This window comes from Leuciscus leuciscus (genome assembly GCF_965113295.1).
Source record: "Leuciscus leuciscus genome assembly, chromosome: 10".
NCBI classification, from domain to species: domain Eukaryota; kingdom Metazoa; phylum Chordata; class Actinopteri; order Cypriniformes; family Leuciscidae; genus Leuciscus; species Leuciscus leuciscus.
The window spans coordinates 28,962,091-28,984,601 of NC_138734.1; the positions used below are offsets into that span (position 1 = coordinate 28,962,091).

The 22,511-nt window shown below is 46.1% G+C and overlaps 1 protein-coding gene across 2 annotated transcripts; it reads left to right on the top strand.

Moving 5' to 3' along the window:
- The first annotated feature begins 34 nt into the window (after positions 1 to 34).
- Positions 35 to 20,190, top strand: LOC309507542 (sperm-associated antigen 6-like). 2 transcript variants are annotated; one of them, XR_014209173.1, is made up of 12 exons: positions 35 to 416; positions 673 to 768; positions 1,058 to 1,224; positions 2,323 to 2,506; positions 2,600 to 2,805; positions 4,074 to 4,247; positions 4,572 to 4,724; positions 5,320 to 5,511; positions 5,645 to 5,761; positions 5,868 to 6,013; positions 6,156 to 6,280; positions 20,151 to 20,190. XR_014209173.1 is itself a non-coding variant. In XM_082181821.1 (11 exons), exons 1-11 carry the CDS (start codon positions 392 to 394, stop codon positions 6,202 to 6,204), a joined length of 1,509 nt encoding a protein of 502 aa, XP_082037947.1. In that variant the 5' UTR covers positions 35 to 391; the 3' UTR covers positions 6,205 to 6,494. The 2 variants fall into 2 exon arrangements, 1 of the variants encoding a protein (XP_082037947.1); XM_082181821.1 differs by lacking the exon at positions 20,151 to 20,190 and having other exon boundaries at positions 6,156 to 6,494.
- The last annotated feature ends 2,321 nt before the right edge of the window (positions 20,191 to 22,511 follow it).

The following is a 22,511-nucleotide window of genomic DNA, read 5'->3' on the forward strand; positions in this document are numbered from 1 at the left end:
TATCCCGTGCGAATAGGGCTCACGAATGTGAGGGCAGCTGTTCGCCCTCGCAGCTGCTCTGTGCCGATTTGACACCGTTCTTGAATCCTGTTTAATACCCCAAACTAATTACAGATTAATTAACCTGCTATTACATCTGGACATCACCTGAATTCGGCACTTATCCTGATTTGAAAAGATGTCAGCTCGAAACATTAGAAGAACATTGACAGCAAGCTCACCGAACGAACGAGATGCCCATCACTTCCGGTTTGTTGCCAAGACAACAGTTGCACGCCTGCTCTCAAAGTCACAACAAACGCTGTTTCCGAAGTTTAAACGCACAGTTTGTCGCATCCACGCAGCTTTTTGTCGTTTTTACTCCGATTTGGGATAACTTACTGATAAAACAATGAGTCAACGGCAGGTTTTACAAGGTGAGGAAGTCAGATCCGTTGAATGATGATTAAAAATGTTAATGCAATGATAAACTCACTCAGATCATTAAAACCACTGGGGTTTCTTACTTTTCTTACTTTCGCAGTTTGTTGACATAATTTTTGGCACTGACTCGTCTTATTATGCCGGTCTATGTTTAACTTAAACTACTGTCAGTAATTTGCCCTATCAGCAAACCCAAAGTTGTAAAACGAGATTATTATAATAATATGAATTATTATTATTATTATGCAGTGTTTGAGCAGTACCAGAAGGCAAGAACACAATTTGTGCAAACTGTAGCAGATCTTGCATCAAGACCACACAATACTGAAACACTTCAAAATGCTGGTGAGTGTCTGAAATATTTATTTTGTGAAAAAAACAGGATCTAAATCAATATGTTTCACCAAAACACTGCACAGTACAATGAATGTTTCTGGGTGAAATATCTTACAAAATAGTTAACAAGTTAAATTTTTAACTAATAAGGAACGCATACAGTAGCTCATCATTTTATAGATATATTTTATTATATGATTTGAACCTTTGAAAGTATATCCTCCCCTCATCTGCTCTTAAGTGTCTTTTCACTCCTGTTTTCTCCCCTGCACAAATGTGCTCACTCTCTCTGGCTTAGGTGTAATGTCCTTTTTGAGGCCTCTCCTTTTGGATGCAGTCCCAACTATTCAGCAGACAGCAGCCCTGGCTCTCGGAAGGCTTGCCAACTATAACGAAGACCTGGCTGAGGCTGTAGTAAAGGGAGACATTCTTCCTCAGCTTGTGCACTCCCTGGCTGAGCAAAACGTGAGCTTTCATTGAAATAAATAGGTTTGCCTTAAGGCGTCAGACTTTCATGATTAAATTTGCTTTTGCACAATGCAAAAACTTGGCAATGTCAGCCAGGCAAACCATGTTTTTGCAATTTCCAGTTTAATTAATATATTTTTGCGCTATTCTCATTTAATACTTGCTTTTAAATGTGTTGTGATAAGCATAAAGGCAAAGCAAATAATAACCCAGCAAAAAAAAAAAAAAAAACTAAAAAGTGGTGACCCAAAGCTTTTACTCCAAAACTTTCTGTTAGACTACTGTTACACTGTCAGAGAGGCTTCATTAGGAGTAGAGTATACACTCCACCAAAGTTATTTTTTATCTAATTGAATCGTATAGAATGTGATATATGGACTTACTGTTTGTTAAAGGGATAGTTCACCCAAGAAATGAAAACTCACCCTCAAGTTGTTCCAAACCTGTATAAATGTCTTTCTTCTGCTGAACACAAAGTCAAGTCAAGTCCCCTTTATTTATATAGTGCTTTTTACAATAGAGATTTTTTCAAAGCAGCTTTACAGTGATAACAGGAAAATAATGCAACAAAGTTTGTTTCGGCTGTACAGCAGATCTAGAAGAAAATAGTGTCATAGTCCAGCTGAAGTCAGTTCAGTGATGGTTCATTTTTGTTCTAAAAAAATGATTAATGTAGTTCTCCTCTGGCCTACGAACGAACAGTGTATGATTATGATTCAAGCAGCATTTCAGGTCAGAAGTCAGATTGGATCAGAACATTCAGAATATATTTTGAAGAATGTTTGTAACCAAACAGTTGTGAGGCACCATTGACTTCCATAGTATTTTTTTCCCCATAATATGAAAGTCAATGGTGCCCATCAACTGTTTGGTTTTCGATATTCTTCAAAATATCTTCTTTGTTTTCAGCAGAACAAAAAAACTCTAACAGGTTTGGATCAACTTCAGGGAGAGTAAATTATGACAGAATTTTCATTTTTGGGTGAACTATCCCTTTAAAGGCAGTGTTGCTGGTGATTCATGAACATTCTAGTGTATTTATTGTTCAATTGCTTTGTCCTTTCCCTCTGGATTACTGGGATATGAATGACACAGCGATTCTATAAGAAAGCAGCTGCATTCGTTCTTCGGGCTGTTGCTAAGCACTCCCCTGAGCTGGCCCAGGCCGTGGTGGACTGTGGAGGACTGGACGCTCTTGTGGTCTCCTTGGAGGAGTTTGACCCTGGGGTCAAAGAGGATGCGGCGTGGGCAATTAGCTACATTGCCAGGCCCAATGCACGTGAGTTAGCTTCCAAAAGGGTTTGCTTTTATATTTATTTCTTACAATTTGTCAATGTTCCTTTTTTTGTTCATCTTCACTCCTGGTGTGCAGAGCTGTCTCAGGCAGTGGTTGATGCCGGAGTGGTGCCTCTTCTTGTGTTATGCATCCAAGAGCCTGAAATTTCCCTGAAGAGGGCTGCTGCTTCCGCTTTGAGCGACATAGCCAAGCACTCCCCAGAGCTGGCTCAAACCGTGGTGGACACAGGGGCAATCGCCCACCTAGCACAGATGATCCTAAACCCAGATGCCAAATTAAAGGTGACACAGTCTACACTCTTAAAAATAAAGGTTCTGAAAGGGGGGTTTCGCAGCAATGCCATAGAATAACTATTTGGGGTTCCTCAAAGTATCTTTTTAAAAGAACCATCTTATTGTGAAGAACAAGTAACACTTTAGTTAAGATCCTCATTAGCATGCATATTACTTGGATATTGGCTGTGTTTTAGTACTTATAAAGCACATACTAATGCCTTGTTCTGCATGACCATATTCTACATCACTTAATATCACCCAAAACCTAAATTTAGCAACTACCTATAACTATTAATAAGCAGTAATTAGGAGTTTACTGAAGCAAAAGTCATAGTTAATAGTTAGTTAATAGTGAGAATTATACCCTAATCTAAAGTGTGACCAGAGAATATTTGAATAATCTAAAGAACCTTTTTCCACTATACAGAACCTTTTGTCTAATTGAAAGGTTCTATGGATGTTAAAGGTTCCTCATGGAACCATTAATGCCAATAAAGGTTCTTTATTTTTTTAAGAGTGTACAGATATTGAAATCAATGACATGCAGACTCAATAGGGCTTTTTACACTTGAAATAGTTAACCCTGGGTAATTCTTAACCCAGGAAAAACAGAATCCTAGAATCCTTATCTTGTTTCGGATTTCACACTACTCATGTTTTAGCCGGGGTTAACAATTAATCCTGGGCATTTATAAACTGATGGTTCACACTTTACATTCCTAAACCATATGTTAATGTTCTTACTGTAATTGCACATTTGTGGTGTCAGTGACATTGATTGGATGAGTCGGTACACAACCTGTTTACATAACTAGCGTTGTGCTACCTCATATTATACATTGCCGACTATCAATTCAATATAACTCTTCTTAATTCCAGTTTATACACCAACAATAACTCCATTTTCCCCTCAAATGCTGAAACTACTGTTTACAACACGCACTGTTTATATGATCATCAAAAGCTTGTGAATATGATGCATCTGATTGGTTGTCTGTTGCTAACTATCTAGCCATAAACATTCAATCACAATTTAACACTTTACATGCTTGGGCACCGCAATGCAGGGTTAAACTGGTGCTATCCCGGCTCCAGAGCAGGGTTTTATATCCCTAAAAAGCAGTGTTAACCCCGCTTCTAATTGCAAGTGGGTAACTTTCCTCTACCTGGTGTTAAAACTGGGGTTTAGAACAACGCCAACCCCAGGGTTAAGCACAGTGTGAAAAGCCCTAATGATTTAATTTGACAGTAGACTACATTTTTACTCTTTACAGAGGCAGGTTTTTTCAGCTCTCAGTCAAATCGCCAAGCATTCCGTGGACGTAGCTGAGATGGTGGTGGAGGCCGAGATATTCCCCGCTGCGCTGGTTTGCCTAAAGGACCCTGATGAATTTGTTCGGAAGAATGTCGCCACTCTTATTCGAGAAATCACAAAACACACCCCAGAAGTACGTACTGTACCACATACATAACATACCCACTAAATGATTTCAAGATGCTTGGGTAACTTTGGAATCTCTACTTTGTCAGCTCTTTGACACCCCCTGTTTAAATAATATGGTGTGAGGCAGCTAGTCTGTAAACCTTGGAGAATGTGGGTCTGTTATTTATCACCAGTGCAACACAGAAAACAGACAATTGGTCACCACATAGTCATTGCATCACCACTTTTTTTTCACCTGCCCAAAACGGTTTTGCTTTTATTTATTATGTATCATTATGTCACACTGACTTGTGTGTTTGCTTGTGTGCATTGTTTGTTTCCTACTCAGCTGTCTCAGATAATAGTGAATATGGGGGGCGTACCAGCTGTGATTGACTACCTCGGGGACGCCAAAGGGAATGTTCGCCTGCCTGGGATCATGATGCTGGGCTATGTGGCTGCACACTCCGAGATCTTAGCCATGGCTGTTATTGTATCTAAAGTCAGTTATAACATCCTTCCTTAAGATTAAATGTAAAACTTAAATTTGACTACATATACTGTTCAAAAGTTTGGGGTCAGTAAGATTTAAAAAAAGAAAAAGAAAAAAGAAATTAATACTTTTATCAAAGGGGACCATTAAGACTTTTACATTGTTACAAAAATATATATTTCAAGTAGATGCTGTTCTTTTGAATCTTCTATTCATCAAATAATAATTCATGAAGTTTCCACAAACATGTTACTGTCATAATAAGAAGAATTGTTTCTTGAGCAGCAAATTAGCATATTAGAATGATTTCTGAATGATCATGTGGCACTGAAAACTGCAGTAATGATGCTGAAAATACAGCTTTGCCATCACATGAATAAATTACATTTTAAAATATATTAAAATAGAAATCCGTTATTTTAAATTGCACTAATATTTCACAATATTAATGTTTCACTGTATTTTTGATCACATAAATGCTTGGTGAACATAAGAGACTTCTTTCAAAAATATAAAAAAATCGTACCGATCATAAACTTTTGAACATTAGTGGATTTCTCTCATAATACTGATTATGATCACATTTGATTCTCCACTCCTGTAGGGAGTGCCACAGTTGTCTATCTGTCTGGAAGAGGAGCAAGACGACCACCTCAAAGCAGCCACAGCTTGGGCGTTTGGCCAGATTGGCCGACACACACCCGAACATGCACTAGTTGTTGCTGTGGCCAACGTGTTCCCTAAACTCCTAAAACTCTATTTGGACACTGAAAGTTCTGAAGACCTGCAGGTCAAGGTGACCAATGGTCCATTAGTAACTGTGGAGGAACTTTTGTGAATTTTTTTTATTTTTTAAATCTTTTTACCAATATCATAAATTTTTTAGTAACTCTTGCCTCTTCTTTGCTTTGTTCACATACTCAAAAAAGGCCAAGGAGGCATTGGAGAGCATCCTTCAAAAGTGCACTTATCTACCAGCACTGGAGCCTCTTCTCTATGAAGCTCCCAGCAACATTCTTGAACATGTCATCTGCCAGTTCAGTAAGGTACCGGGAACTTACTGTTTTCATTAACACATTTTCTGAAAGCTGCATTTGTTAATGACATTGAGAACTGTTTAAGGAGCTTTTCGATTTCCTCCCCATCTTAAAGGTTCTTCCTCATGACAGTAAAGCAAGGCGCTTGCTTGTTACCAGCGGTGGTCTGAAGAAAGTGCAGGAGATCAAAGCAGAACCTGGTTCTGCAATTCAGGAATATATCAATGCAATCAACAGCTGCTACCCTGAGGAGATTGTCAGGTTCATGAATATTTATGCAAATAATAAACAGCACCATGATAAAATGTTTTTACACTAAACATGCTTTTATAATGCTGTAAACCCTTAGATTGAATATTCTGTATGGTTTTTGGTGTTCCACTGATCTTCCTTTCTTTCACAGATATTATTCCCCTGGTTACTCTGAGACCTTGCTGGACCTTCTTAACTGAAACACTATGGATGTTTTACTTTTTAAAAAGTGAACTTGTGAAAAATAAAAAGTGAAAAGTGGCGATGATCACATCTAGGCTGTAAGGAGTGTGCAATGTCCAAAAGTCCCTGACATCTACCTGCAGGAGAGCTCCATCCCTTGCCAATTCCTAACCGCCCCTGGTCACACCTAGGAGTTGACTTCATGACCGATTTACCTTCATCGGATGGGAACACCTGCATCTTCGTCATAGTAGATCGATTCTCTAAGTTCTGCAGACTATTACCACTAAGAGGTCTTCCCACTGCCCTGGAGAACGGCCGAACTTCTCTTCAATCATGTCTTTCGCTATTATGGGATCCCAGAAGACATTGTATCGGACAGGGGACCCCAATTCATTTCCCGAGTATGGAAATCGTTTTTCAAGCTCCTAGGTGTGACATTCAGACCAACGGCCAGACGGAGAGGAAGATCCAGGAAGTGGGGCGGTTTCTCAGGACCTTCTGCAACAGCCACCAGAACTCCTGGAACCAGTTTCTTGGCTGGGCGGAGTATGCCCAAAATTCACTGCGGCAACCCACGACAGGCCTCACACCATTCCAGTGTGTTCTCGGATTCCAACCTCCTCTATTTCCCTGAGATGGTGAACAATCTGAGGTCCCCGCAGTGGATTACTGGTTCAGGGAGAGCGAGAGAGTCTGGGACGAAGCTCACCATCATCTGCAGAGGGCAGTTCGCAGATCCAAGACAGTCGCTGACCGGAGGAGGATTTCGGGTCCAGTCTACGTTCCAGGAGATAAGGTTTGGCTCTCCACTCGCGATATTCGTCTGCGACTGCCCTCCAAAAAACTTAGTCCCAGGTTTGTTGGCCCCTTTACCATCCTGGAACAGGTCAATCCCGTCACATACAAACTCCAGCTTCCACCACAATATAGAATTCATCCCACATTTCACGTCTCACTACTCAAACCCTTTCACGAACCTCTTGTTCCCTCCACAGAACCTGGCCACGAAGAGGAACCTCCTCCCCCCTTGATGCTGGAAGAAGGGTCCATCTACTCCGTTCGTGAAATCCTGCAGTCCCGACGTCGTGGTGGTCAGTTGGAATATCTCGTCGATTGGGAAGGATACGGATCAGAGGAGAGATCATGGATCCCAAGAGTCGACATCCTAGATCCCACGCTCATGGAAGAGTTCCATTCCAGCCATCCTCAGTACCCTGGACCTCGTGGACGAGGAAGACCACCACGGCGCCGGAGACCAATCCGTGACACTACCCCCCTCCCCAGGCCCCGCTCCTGAGGGCCGAGGTCTCCGGCGCCGTGGTGGTCTTCCTCGTCCACGAGGTCCAGGGTACTGAGGATGGCTGGAATGGAACTCTTCCATGAGCGTGGGATCTAGGATGTCGACTCTTGGGATCCATGATCTCTCCTCTCCAATCGACGAGATATTCCAACTGACCACCACGACGTCGGGACTGCAGGATTTCACGAACGGAGTAGATGGACCCTTCTTCCAGCATCAAGGGGGGAGGAGGTTCCTCTTCGTGGCCAGGTTCTGTGGAGGGAACAAGAGGTTCGTGAAAGGGTTTGAGTAGTGAGACGTGAAATGTGGGATGAATTCTATATTGTGGTGGAAGCTGGAGTTTGTATGTGACGGGATTGACCTGTTCCAGGATGGTAAAGGTGCAAACAAACCTGGGACTAAGTTTTTTGGAGGGCAGTCGCATATCGCGAGTGGAGAGCCAAACCTTATCTCCTGGAACATAGACTGGACCCGAAATCCTCCTCCAGTCAGCGACTGTCTTGGATCTGCGAACTGCCCTCTGCAGATGATGGTGAGCTTCATCCCAGACTCTCTCGCTCTCCCGGAACCAGTAATCCACTGCGGGGACCTCAGATTGTTCACCATCTCAGGGAAATAGAGGAGGTTGGAATCCGAGAACACACTGGAATGGTGTGAGGCCTGTCGTGGGTTGCCGCAGTGAATTTTGGGCATACTCCGCCCAGCCCAGAGACTGGTTCCAGGAGTTCTGGTGGCCGTTGCAGAAGGTCCTGAGAAACCGCCCCACTTCAAGGATCTTCCTCTCCGTCTGGCTGCTGGTCTGACTGTCACACCTAGGAGCTTGAAAAACGATTTCCATACTCGGGAAATGAATTGGGGTCCCCTGTCCGATACAATGTCTTCTGGGATCCCATAATAGCGAAAGATATGATTGAAGAGAAGTTCGGTGGTTTCCAGGGCAGTGGGAAGACCTCTTAGTGGTAATAGTCTGCAGAACTTAGAGAATCGATCTACTATGACGAAGATGCAGGTGTTCCCATCCGATGAAGGTAAATCGGTCATGAAGTCAACTCCTAGGTGTGACCAGGGGCGGTTAGGAATTGGCAAGAGATGGAGCTTTCCTGCAGGTAAATGTCGGGGACTTTTGGACATTGTTCACGATTGCCGATGTCGTAATTCCTCTCCGCCGGGCTGAGCTTCCGAGAGAAGTAGGCACATGGATGGAGTAATTCAGGTGTCCCATGAAGTTGAGAAAGGACGGCTCCAACTCTGGAGGTAGAGGCGTCCACCTCCACGACGAAAGGAAGCTCAGGATCTGGATGCGTCAGGAGAGGTGCTTGTGTGAAGGCAGACTTGAGGGATTGGAAGGCTGCGGCTGCTTCAGGAGTCCAGAGGAGACTTTTGGGTTTACCTTTGAGCAAGTTGGTGAGTGGAGTGGTGATGATGCTGTAACCTCGTATGAAACGTCTGTAAAAGTTGGCAAAAAGTTGGTTTTCCATTCATCCCCTTCTCGTATTCTCACCAGGTTGTAAGCACCGCGGAGGTCCAACTTCGTGAAGATGGTAGCTGAACGGAGTTGTTCGAGGGCCGCAGGGACGAGAGGAAGGGGATATTTGAATTTGACAGTACCTTGGTTTAGGGTCCGGTAATCAATGCATGGCCGCAGCCCTCCATCCTTTTTGGCCACAAAAAAGAAGCTGGATGCTGCGGGAGATGTAGAATGCCGAATGTACCCTTGATCGAGAGCTTCCTGAATATACTCCTCCATGGCCTTGGTCTCTGGAAGTGACAACGGGTAGATCTTACCTCTGGACAAAGGAGCATCCGGAATCAGGTCAATGGCGCAGTCCCATGGCCGATGAGGTGGTAGCTGGGAAGCTCTCTTGGGGCAGAAGATGTCTTGGAAAGAAGAGTAGATATCAGGAATCTTCGTGGACTGTTTTTCGAGTGGACTTTCGACTGATGTGACATAGACTGGAACAGGATTCAGAACAGGACGTGGAAGAACTGTAAAACATCTTGGTGAGCATTCCTTGCCCCACTTTATCACTTCCCCGGAGCCCCAAGAGATGATGGGATCATGCTTAACCAGCCACGGACGCCCCAGTATGATATCCGCATTGGCTCCCTCCAGAACCAGCAGCTGAATATCCTCTTTGTGTAGGGCTCCGACTTGAAGTGTAATGGGTTCACATTTCCGGTGAATACGTGGACGTGCAGTGATGAACTTGGTTATGGGTTGGATCTGGTAAACATTTGACGAGGCTTCGGTACGGAGCTGGAGCTGGCGACAGAGGGTTCCCGAGATGAAATTTCTTGCTGACCCGGAGTCGATGAGAGCGTGAACTGAAACAGAGAATGTTTGGGTGGTTAACTGGACACAAGAAGTGAGTGGATGCATCTTTTCTTCATCAATATGGAATACACTCACCGATGTTCGTATGGGACGAATTGGGCAGTTCAACCGAACATGCCCACTGGCTCCACAATAAATGCAAAGACCCCGGGTCAGCCTCCTGTCGCTCAGCAGCGGTAAGTTTACCAGACTCTATTATCATGGGCTCTGATTCTGGAGGGCTGGCGGTTTCAGATGGGCGGAGGACGCTGGTCGGGCCATGGGACTGGAAGATGCGGTGGTCGAAGAAGTGCTCGATGGTGATGGTGCTGGTGGTGCGGGAGGCGTGATGGTTGAAGGAGGCGTGATGGTAGGAGATAATGTTAATACCCTCTTCAGCGAATCCACCAGCTCTTGAAAGGGATCTGGAGCACTCATGCTGTCGCTGTCTCTTTTTGGTCCGGGCTAACTGTTACGGAAGCAGACGGACAACAAGGTAAGTAGTGATGTAGTGTTTATTTACAATAGCAGAGTATCAAGATGAATCAACGTGCAGTATTCGGTGAGTATCAGAGTTCAGAGGTGAAGAATTCTTGAGTGTAATTCGTGAGTGAATAATCAATGTATCTTTTGCAGGCACGGCGAGATGAGACTTCCAGAGTGGATATGATCTTCGTATGAAAAGGATGACAGGCTGACGGCACACACTCACGCACCACTTGGCAGATCAGAAGGCTTACGGCTCGCACACCACTCGAGATGAGATCTGGGCAGACTGGGACAGACTGGAAACGGCGTAGAGAACTGCTAAGTAAACACAGGTAAGTTTAGTTAGCAAAACTCGCAGAGAGAAGCACTATGAGTCGAGCCCGGACAATGAGAGGTGCGTGGTGTGTGCTTATGAAGCAGTGGTGATTGATGGGGTGCAGGTGTGTCTTGTCAGAACTCAGGTGACTGTGATCGCTGGGTGATTGTGGTGGAAGAACCTGGCCAATCCGTGACAGGTACATTCGGCATTCTACATCTCCCGCAGCATCCAGCTTCTTTTTTGTGGCCAAAAAGGATGGAGGGCTGCGGCCATGCATTGATTACCGGACCCCAAACCAAGGTACTGTCAAATTCAAATATCCCCTTCCTCTCGTCCCTGCGGCCCTCGAACAACTCCGTTCAGCTACCATCTTCACGAAGTTGGACCTCCGCAGCGCTTACAACCTGGTGAGAAAACGAGAAGGGGATGAATGGAAAACCGCTTTTGTGACCCCTACTGGCCACTATGAATATCTGGTTATGCCCTATGGTCTGGTCAACGCCCCTTCCGTGTTTCAGAATTTCATTCATGAGGTCCTCCGGGAGTTCCTGCATCGCTTCGTGGTCGTCTATATTGATGACATCCTCATCTATTCCCGGAGTGAAGTCGAACATCGTCATCACGTTGCGGAGGTCCTCCACACACTCAGAGCTCATCATCTCTTCCTGAAGGCCGAGAAGTGTTCTTTTCATCTCCCATCAGTCCAGTTTTTAGGCTACCTCATTGACCGTCAGGGGGTCCGCATGGATGAGAGGAAGGTCACTGCTGTAACTACCTGGCCAGAACCCACCACGATCAAAGAACTCCAGAGATTTCTTGGTTTTGCCAACTTTTACAGACGTTTCATACGAGGTTACAGCATCATCACCACTCCACTCACCAACTTGCTCAAAGGTAAACCCAAAAGTCTCCTCTGGACTCCTGAAGCAGCCGCAGCCTTCCAATCCCTCAAGTCTGCCTTCACACAAGCACCTCTCCTGACGCATCCAGATCCTGAGCTTCCTTTCGTCGTGGAGGTGGACGCCTCTACCTCCGGAGTTGGAGCCGTCCTTTCTCAACTTCATGGGACACCTGAATTACTCCATCCATGTGCCTACTTCTCTCGGAAGCTCAGCCCGGCGGAGAGGAATTAGGACATCGGCAATCGTGAACTCCTGGCCATCAAGCTCGCCCTGGAGGAGTGGCGACATTGGCTGGAGGGTGCCATCCACCCATTCCAAGTCATCACTGACCATAAAAATCTCCAGTACCTCCGTGATGCTAAACGACTTTGTCCCCGTCAGGCCAGATGGTCATTATTCTTCTCGAGATTCCATTTCTCCATTACCTACCGTCCTGGTCCTAAGAATGTCCGTGCCGATGCTTTGTCCATATTACATGATTCTCCAGAGACTCCCGAGACAACCACCAACATTATACCTGAAAATATCATCATCAATCCCATCGAATGGTCTGCTCCTCCAGCCGTCGCCACTCCCGATCCTCGACCTCCGCCGGGCTGTCCACCTGATCGTCAGTTCATCCCTAGGACACAACGGGTAGATCTCATCCACACCATTCATACCTCACTGGGCACTGGACATCCCGGGGCCAACAACACTCTCTCGCTGCTATCCGAGCGCTTCTGGTGGCCGGGTATGGCAAGGGATGTGAAAAGGTATGTACAAGGCTGTAAGGAGTGTGCAATGTCCAAAAGTCCCCGACATCTACCTGCAGGAAAGCTCCATCCCTTGCCAATTCCTAACCGCCCCTGGTCACACCTAGGAGTTGACTTCATGACCGATTTACCTTCATCAGATGGGAACACCTGCATCTTCGTCATAGTAGATCGATTCTCTAAGTTCAGCAGACTATTACCACTAAGAGGTCTTCCCACTGCCCTGGAAACCGCCGAACTTCTCTTCAATCATGTCTTTCGCTATTATGGGATCCCAGAAGACATTGTATCGGACAGGGGACCCCAATTCATTTCCCGAGTATGGAAATCGTTTTTCAAGCTCCTAGGTGTGACAGTCAGCCTCTCCTCTGGCTATCACCCTCAGACCAACGGCCAGACGGAGAGGAAGATCCAGGAAGTGGGGCGGTTTCTCAGGACCTTCTGCAACGGCCACCAGAACTCCTGGAACCAGTTTCTGGGCTGGGCGGAGTATGCCCAAAATTCACTGTGGCAACCCACGACAGGCCTCACACCATTCCAGTGTGTTCTCGGATTCCAACCTCCTCTATTTCCCTGAGATGGTGAACAATCTGAGGTCCCCGCAGTGGATTACTGGTTCCGGGAGAGCGATAGAGTCTGGGACGAAGCTCACCATCATCTGCAGAGGGAAGTTCGCAGATCCAAGACAGTCGCTGACCGGAGGAGGATTTCGGGTCCAGTCTACGTTCCAGGAGATAAGGTTTGGCTCTCCACTCGTGATATTCGTCTGCGACTGCCCTCCAAAAAACTTAGTCCCAGGTTTGTTGGCCCCTTTACCATCCTGGAACGGGTCAATCCCGTCACATACAAACTCCAGCTTCCACCACAATATAGAATTCATCCCACATTTCACGTCTCACTACTCAAACCCTTTCACGAACCTCTTGTTCCCTCCACAGAACCTGGCCACGTAGAGGAACCTCCTCCCCCCTTGATGCTGGAAGAAGGGTCCATCTACTCCGTTTGTGAAATCCTGCAGTCCCGACGTCGTGGTGGTCAGTTGGAATATCTCGTCGATTGGGAAGGATACGGACCAGAGGAGAGATCATGGATCCCAAGAGTCGACATCCTAGATCCCACGCTCATGGAAGAGTTCCATTCCAGCCATCCTCAGTACCCTGGACCTCGTGGACGAGGAAGACCACCACGGCGCCGGAGACCTCGTGGTCTTCCTCGTCCACGAGGTCCAGGGTACTGAGGATGGCTGGAATGGAACTCTTCCATGAGCGTGGGATCTAGGATGTCGACTCTTGGGATCCATGATCTCTCCTCTCCAATCGACGAGATATTCCAACTGACCACCACGACGTCGGGACTGCAGGATTTCACGAACGGAGTAGATGGACCCTTCTTCCAGCATCAAGGGGGGAGGAGGTTCCTCTTCGTGGCCAGGTTCTGTGGAGGGAACAAGAGGTTCGTGAAAGGGTTTGAGTAGTGAGACGTGAAATGTGGGATGAATTCTATATTGTGGTGGAAGCTGGAGTTTGTATGTGACGGGATTGACCTGTTCCAGGATGGTAAAGGGGCCAACAAACCTGGGACTAAGTTTTTTGGAGGGCAGTCGCAGACGAATATCACGAGTGGAGAGCCAAACCTTATCTCCTGGAACGTAGACTGGACCCGAAATCCTCCTCCGGTCAGCGACTGTCTTGGATCTGCGAACTGCCCTCTGCAGATGATGGTGAGCTTCGTCCCAGACTCTATCGCTCTCCCGGAACCAGTAATCCACTGCGGGGACCTCAGATTGTTCACCATCTCAGGGAAATAGAGGAGGTTGGAATCCGAGAACACACTGGAATGGTGTGAGGCCTGTCGTGGGTTGCCACAGTGAATTTTGGGCATACTCCGCCCAGCCCAGAAACTGGTTCCAGGAGTTCTGGTGGCCGTTGCAGAAGGTCCTGAGAAACCGCCCCACTTCCTGGATCTTCCTCTCCGTCTGGCCGTTGGTCTGAGGGTGATAGCCAGAGGAGAGGCTGACTGTCACACCTAGGAGCTTGAAAAACGATTTCCATACTCGGGAAATGAATTGGGGTCCCCTGTCCGATACAATGTCTTCTGGGATCCCATAATAGCGAAAGACATGATTGAAGAGAAGTTCGGCGGTTTCCAGGGCAGTGGGAAGACCTCTTAGTGGTAATAGTCTGCAGAACTTAGAGAATCGATCTACTATGACGAAGATGCAGGTGTTCCCATCCGATGAAGGTAAATCGGTCATGAAGTCAACTCCTAGGTGTGACCAGGGGCGGTTAGGAATTGGCAAGGGATGGAGCTTTCCTGCAGGTAGATGGCGGGGACTTTTGGACATTGCATACTCCTTACAGCCTTGTACATACCTTTTCACATCCCTTGCCATACCCGGCCACCAGAAGCGCTCGGATAGCAGCGAGAGAGTGTTGTTGGCCCCGGGATGTCCAGTGCCCAGTGAGGTATGAATGGTGTGGATGAGATCTACCCGTTGTGTCCTAGGGATGAACTGACGATCAGGTGGACAGCCCGGCGGAGGTCGAGGATCGGGAGTGGCGACGGCTGGAGGAGCAGACCATTCGATGGGATTGATGATGATATTTTCAGGTATAATGTTGGTGGTTGTCTCGGGAGTCTCTGGAGAATCATGTAATATGGACAAAGCATTGGCACGGACATTCTTAGGACCAGGACGGTAGGTAATGGAGAAATGGAATCTCGAGAAGAATAATGACCATCTGGCCTGACGGGGACAAAGTCGTTTAGCATCACGGAGGTACTGGAGATTTTTATGGTCAGTGATGACTTGGAATGGGTGGATGGCACCCTCCAGCCAATGTCGCCACTCCTCCAGGGCGAGCTTGATGGCCAGGAGTTCACGATTGCCGATGTCGTAATTCCTCTCCGCCGGGCTGAGCTTCCGAGAGAAGTAGGCACATGGATGGAGTAATTCAGGTGTCCCATGAAGTTGAGAAAGGACGGCTCCAACTCCGGAGGTAGAGGCGTCCACCTCCACGACGAAAGGAAGCTCAGGATCTGGATGCGTCAGGAGAGGTGCTTGTGTGAAGGCAGACTTGAGGGATTGGAAGGCTGCGGCTGCTTCAGGAGTCCAGAGGAGACTTTTGGGTTTACCTTTGAGCAAGTTGGTGAGTGGAGTGGTGATGATGCTGTAACCTCGTATGAAACGTCTGTAAAAGTTGGCAAAACCAAGAAATCTCTGGAGTTCTTTGATCGTGGTGGGTTCTGGCCAGGTAGTTACAGCAGTGACCTTCCTCTCATCCATGCGGACCCCCTGACGGTCAATGAGGTAGCCTAAAAACTGGACTGATGGGAGATGAAAAGAACACTTCTCGGCCTTCAGGAAGAGATGATGAGCTCTGAGTGTGTGGAGGACCTCCGCAACGTGATGACGATGTTCGACTTCACTCCGGGAATAGATGAGGATGTCATCAATATAGACGACCACGAAGCGATGCAGGAACTCCCGGAGGACCTCATGAATGAAATTCTGAAACACGGAAGGGGCGTTGACCAGACCATAGGGCATAACCAGATATTCATAGTGGCCAGTAGGGGTCACAAAAGCGGTTTTCCATTCATCCCCTTCTCGTTTTCTCACCAGGTTGTAAGCGCTGCAGAGGTCCAACTTCGTTAAGATGGTAGCTGAACGGAGTTGTTCGAGGGCCGCAGGGACGAGAGGAAGGGGATATTTGAATTTGACAGTACCTTGGTTTAGGGTCCGGTAATCAATGCATGGCCGCAGCCCTCCATCCTTTATGGCCACAAAAAAGAAGCTGGATGCTGCGGGAGATGTAGAATGCCGAATGTACCTGTCACGGATTGGCCAGGTTCTTCCACCACAATCACCCAGCGATCACAGTCACCTGAGTTCTGACAAGACACACCTGCACCCCATCAATCACCACTGCTTCATAAGCACACACCACGCACCTCTCATTGTCCGGGCTCGACTCATAGTGCTTCTCTCTGCGAGTTTCGCTAACTAAACTTACCTGTGTTTACTTAGCAGTTCTCTACGCCGTTTCCAGTCTGTCCCAGTCTGCCCAGATCTCATCTCGAGTGGTGTGCGAGCCGTAAGCCTTCTGATCTGCCAAGTGGTGCGTGAGTGTGTGCCGTCAGCCTGTCATCCTTTTCATACGAAGATCATATCCACTCTGGAAGTCTCATCTCGCCGTGCCTGCAAAAGATACATTGATTATTCACTCACGAATTACACTCAAGAATTCTTCACCTCTGAACTCTGATACTCACCGAATACTGCACGTTGATTCATCTTGATACTCTGCTGTTGTAAATAAACACTACATCACTACTTACCTTGTTGTCCGTCTGCTTCCGTAACAGTTAGCCCGGACCAAAAAGAGACAGCGACAGCATGAGTGCTCCAGATCCCTTTCAAGAGCTGGTGGATTCGCTGAAGAGGGTATTAACATTATCTCCTACCATCACGCCTCCCGCACCACCAGCACCATCACCATCGAGCACTTCTTCGACCACCGCATCTTCCAGTCCCATGGCCCGACCAGCGTCCTCCGCCCATCTGAAACCGCCAGCCCTCCAGAATCAGAGCCCATGATAATAGAGTCTGGTAAACTTACCGCTGCTGAGCGACAGGAGGCTGACCCGGGGTCTTTGCATGTATTGTGGAGCCAGTGGGCATGTTCGGTTGAACTGCCCAATTCGTCCCATACGAACATCGGTGAGTGTATTCCATATTGATGAAGAAAAGATGCATCCACTCACTTCTTGTGTCCAGTTAACCACCCAAACATTCTCTGTTTCAGTTCACGCTCTCATCGACTCCGGGTCAGCAGGAAATTTCATCTCGGGAACCCTCTGTCGCCAGCTCCAGCTCTGTACCGAAGCCTCGTCAAATGTTTACCAGATCCAACCCATAACCAAGTTCATCACTGCACGTCCACGTATTCACCGGAAATGTGAACCCATTACACTTCAAGTCGTAGCCCTACACAGAGGATATTCAGCTGCTGGTTCTGGAGGGAGCCAATGCGGATATCATACTGGGGTGTCCGTGGCTGGTGAAGCATGATCCCATCATCTCTTGGGGCTCCGGGGAAGTGATAAAGTGGGGCAAGGAATGCTCACCAAGATGTTTTCCAGTTCTTCCACGTCCTGTTCTGAATCCTGTTCCAGTCTATGTCACATCAGTCGAAAGTCCACTCGAAAAACAGTCCACGAAGATTCCTGATATCTACTCTTCTTTCCAAGACATCTTCTGCCCCAAGAGAGCTTCCCAGCTACCACCTCATCGGCCATGGGATTGCGACATTGACCTGATTCCGGATGCTCCTTTGCCCAGAGGTAAGATCTACCCGTTGTCACTTCCAGAGACCAAGGCCATGGAGGAGTATATTCAGGAAGCTCTCGATCAAGGGTACATTCGGCATTCTACATCTCCCGCAGCATCCAGCTTCTTTTTTGTGGCCAAAAAGGATGGAGGGCTGCGGCCATGCATTGATTACCGGACCCTAAACCAAGGTACTGTCAAATTCAAATATCCCCTTCCTCTCGTCCCTGCGGCCCTCGAACAACTCCGTTCAGCTACCATCTTCACGAAGTTGGACCTCCGCAGCGCTTGCAACCTGGTGAGAATACGAGAAGGGGATGAATGGAAAACCGCTTTTGTGACCCCTACTGGCCACTATGAATATCTGGTTATGCCCTATGGTCTGGTCAACGCCCCTTCCGTGTTTCAGAATTTCATTCATGAGGTCCTCCGGGAGTTCCTGCATCGCTTCGTGGTCGTCTACACTCAGAGCTCATCATCTCTTCCTGAAGGCCGAGAAGTGTTCTTTTCATCTCCCATCAGTCCAGTTTTTAGGCTACCTCATTGACCGTCAGGGGGTCCGCATGGATGAGAGGAAGGTCACTGCTGTAACTACCTGGCCAGAACCCACCACGATCAAAGAACTCCAGAGATTTCTTGGTTTTGCCAACTTTTACAGACGTTTCATACGAGGTTACAGCATCATCAGCATTCACCACTCCACTCACCAACTTGCTCAAAGGTAAACCCAAAAGTCTCCTCTGGACTCCTGAAGCAGCCGCAGCCTTCCAATCCCTCAAGTCTGCCTTCACACAAGCACCTCTCCTGACGCATCCAGATCCTGAGCTTCCTTTCGTCGTGGAGGTGGACGCCTCTACCTCCGGAGTTGGAGCCGTCCTTTCTCAACTTCATGGGACACCTGAATTACTCCATGCATGTGCCTACTTCTCTCGGAAGCTCAGCCCGGCGGAGAGGAATTACGACATCGGCAATCGTGAACTCCTGGCCATCAAGCTCGCCCTGGAGGAGTGGCGACATTGGCTGGAGGGTGCCATCCACCCATTCCAAGTCATCACTGACCATAAAAATCTCCAGTACCTCCGTGATGCTAAACGACTTTGTCCCCGTCAGGCCAGATGGTCATTATTCTTCTCGAGATTCCATTTCTCCATTACCTACCGTCCTGGTCCTAAGAATGTCCGTGCCGATGCTTTGTCCAGATTACATGATTCTCCAGAGACTCCCGAGACAACCACCAACATTATACCTGAAAATATCATCATCAATCCCATCAAATGGTCTGCTCCTCCAGCCGTCGCCACTCCTGATCCTCGACCTCCGCCGGGCTGTCCACCTGATCGTCAGTTCATCCCTAGGACACAACGGGTAGATCTCATCCACACCATTCATACCTCACTGGGCACTGGACATCCCAGGGCCAACAACACTCTCTCGCTGCTATCCGAGCGCTTCTCCGTTACCTACAGCCACGGACGCCCCAGTATGATATCCGCATTGGCTCCCTCCAGAACCAGCAGCTGAATATCCTCTTTGTGTAGGCCTCCGACTTGAAGTGTAATGGGTTCACATTTCTGGTGAATACGTGGACGTGCAGTGATGAACTTGGTTATGGGTTGGATCTGGTAAACATTTGACGAGGCTTCGGTACAGGCTGGAGCTGGCGACAGAGGGTTCCCGAGATGAAATTTCCTGCTGACCCGGAGTCGATGAGAGCGTGAACTGAAACAGAGAATGTTTGGGTGGTTAACTGGACACAAGAAGTGAGTGGATGCATCTTTTCTTCATCAATATGGAATACACTCACCGATGTTCGTATGGGACGAATTGGGCAGTTCAACCGAACATGCCCACTGGCTCCACAATACATGCAAAGACCCCGGGTCAGCCTCCTCTGTCGCTCAGCAGCGGTAAGTTTACCAGACTCTATTATCATGGGCTCTGGTTCTGGAGGGCTGGCGGTTTCAGATGGGCGGAGGAGTGCAGTAGAGTTAGAATGGGACTGATAAGATTGTATACGGTCTGAGCACCTGATGGATTGTTGAATGAAATTTTCGAGCCCCATATTATCGTCCAATGCGGCCAGCTGCAGACGGAGTTGAGGTGTGAGACCAAGCCGGTAGGTGGTCAGTAAGGACCGCTCGTTCCATCCACTGGCTGCAGCTAGAGTGCGAAAGCGAAGGGCATATTCATGAGTAGACATCTTTCCTTGAGACAAATGATAGAGTTGCTCACCGGCTGCTATCTCTCCATCCGTTCGGCCGAATACTTCTTTGAAGTGGGAAACGAAGGCTTGTATGGAACTAATGGCTGGGCCAGCTTGCTTCCAGATCGTTTCGGCCCATTGGAGAGTTGGACCGGTGAGTAGAGATGTTATGAATGCTATTTTTGACTGGTCGGTTGGATATAAAGTGGGCTGCATGGTGAATATGAGAGAGCATTGAAGCAAAAATCCGTTGCACTCCTCCGCCCCGCCAGAGTACGACGCTGGTCGGGCCATGGGACTGGAAGATGCGGTGATTGTGGTGGAAGAACCTGGCCAATCCGTGACAGTAACATCTTATTTCAATAAAAAGAAAATGCATTAAAATGCACGATTTTGTTTGTTATTTGATGTGATTATTAATTCAGATATTTTAAGTATTTATATATTAACTTTATATGTACTATTATGTATTCTTGATTCATAAAAATCATTGATCAATCCGGGTAGTTGTTTTATACAAAAATAAAATCTATTGATTTATTATGAACCAGTAGGTATATACACTTCCATTTAATTATCAGGGTATTGAAAGTAGTTGATTGTCATTTAAATGCTTGTAATATTTTGTGCAACCATTTGAGGCTACCTGCTTATTAAGACACTTTTTTAGGTGTTGCGTGAATTACCCTAGATTCAGGCTTTTTAATAAGGTCTAATCCATGCAAAAGAGCCTGTGTCATTGTGCAGGGTTGTGTTTCCCAAAAGCATTGTAAGACTAAATGGAGAGACAAAAAGCCAATTAGAATTATGGGCTCTTTCCCAAAAAGCATTGTAACTTGAGAAGACCTTTAAATTCACATAGATCTAAGCAGGGATTTTCAAACTTGGGTCCGGGGACCCCCATGGGGCCAAATTTTTATATATATATATATATATATATATATATATATATATATATATATGAATAAATAAATTGGATAAAATAAATAAAACATTGATTAAAATAAAAAATACACAAAATAAATAACAGTACAGCACACGTATATTGTAAGTAGAAAGAATGTTACAAATGTAACAAAACAAACTAAATATTTTTCACTGTTTCACATATAATATTCATTTTCACAGTATAAATTTGGTTTTTACACATGAAAATATATAGCTGCCTTTTACATATTAGTAATGAGGGGCCCTTGAGTCGCACCAGGATGATCATATTTGAGGGTCCATGGCATCTAAAAGATTGAAAACCCATCATCTAAATTAAAATATTCGTAGAGTGCTAAACGCATCGCTACAGAATCACCTGCAGGACAACCGCAAAACTACACCTAAGTTTAACAGTAGGCTACAGTTATTACTCACTCTTTTTGCTTTTTCCTTTAATGTCAGGATACTTTGTTTTATGCCTTTATTTAAATCAAAAAAGTGGGATGATTTGTAACCACGTAGTTTGCACAAAAAAGAGGTGACATTATTGTTTCAGGCAAGTGAAGGCAATTCAGAAGATGGTCCAATAAAAGAGGCTACTTTAGATAGGGGCGTAAACATATCAATGAAGAGAATATCATGTCGTTCATGAGAACAGGAGCCGAATTTCTTCTCCCGGCCAAAGCCTTTTCATCCACTTCTACAACCCACTCTTCCTCCGCCTTCCTCAAACCCAGCGCACCACAAGGTCGTGAAGCGTTGCGTTATCGCTTTAGGGAGCAAAGAGCAGACCGCTCAATTTCACTCGGCAGTAGCCTACTGGCAACACAATGGACCTCGTTCGTTAGATTTAATAGGCTACCCTTTGTCATTAGCAGGATCACTCACACACAGAGCCACAAAACAGTAAACGTTGCCTCCATGTCTCCACTGGGCTGGCCCTTGAAGCTTGCATTGCACACCCCTTGAATTTGTGAAAATAAAAGATTGCAAAAGGACATCAGATGAACAGATCAGCTGTTGTGTAAACGTTCTGAACAAACGACTCACACAATTATAATTTCATTGATAACTAGGAATTTGTAAGATAATAAAAAGAGGCCCTAATAACGAGCGATTGAAATTTTAACACGTCCTGAACAGACAACGCAATAGGCTATAAAATTCACGTAGGCCTTTTGCGCGTTGTTCAATATTTTTTTAGGAAACACCCATGTAAAAGAAACAAACGTTCGTTATATCGGAAACGCTATCTGTCATTATAGAGAAACTGGGCCCCCATGAGATATAATTTCCATTGGTAATTATGAATTCACTCGTTATCGCCCCCTGCTGTCTGATTTCATAACTGTACAGATTAAAGAACAGCTGTTAAACATATGGCAGCCCATGCTTTGTTTATTGTTTCCTCTTCTGATGTCAATAAGATTACTTTTTCATTTGACACTGTTTTGTCATGTATTGTCTCCATCCCACAGCTTTGCCCTTGATTATGAAATCAGAATGGCAGAAAAAAACTAAAGTTTTTAGTTTAGGCCTAGGGCCTATTTTGATTTTTATTTAGTCCGAAATGGTTAGTAGGACTTTCAACTGAAATATAATAGAAGTATTATAATTTTCCTATTCTCTGAGGTAGTACGTACAGTTATTTACTTACTAAATTAAATCTGACTTGCCTGCATTACCGTAAGGTTGGAACACACGTATCAGTTGTGGCATCGTTCTTTCAGCCACTAACACATGCACAAGAAACGGAAGAAGCCTTGAAATAATTAAG

Excerpts from the sequence above, each read along its gene's own strand:
- LOC309507542 (XM_082181821.1), top strand. The coding sequence starts at position 392 with ATGAGTCAACGGCAGGTTTTACAAG. Across the intron at positions 2,806-4,073 it reads ACCCAGATGCCAAATTAAAG|AGGCAGGTTTTTTCAGCTCT; the intron begins GTGACACAGTCT and ends TACTCTTTACAG. Across the intron at positions 6,014-6,155 it reads TACCCTGAGGAGATTGTCAG|ATATTATTCCCCTGGTTACT; the intron begins GTTCATGAATAT and ends TTTCTTTCACAG.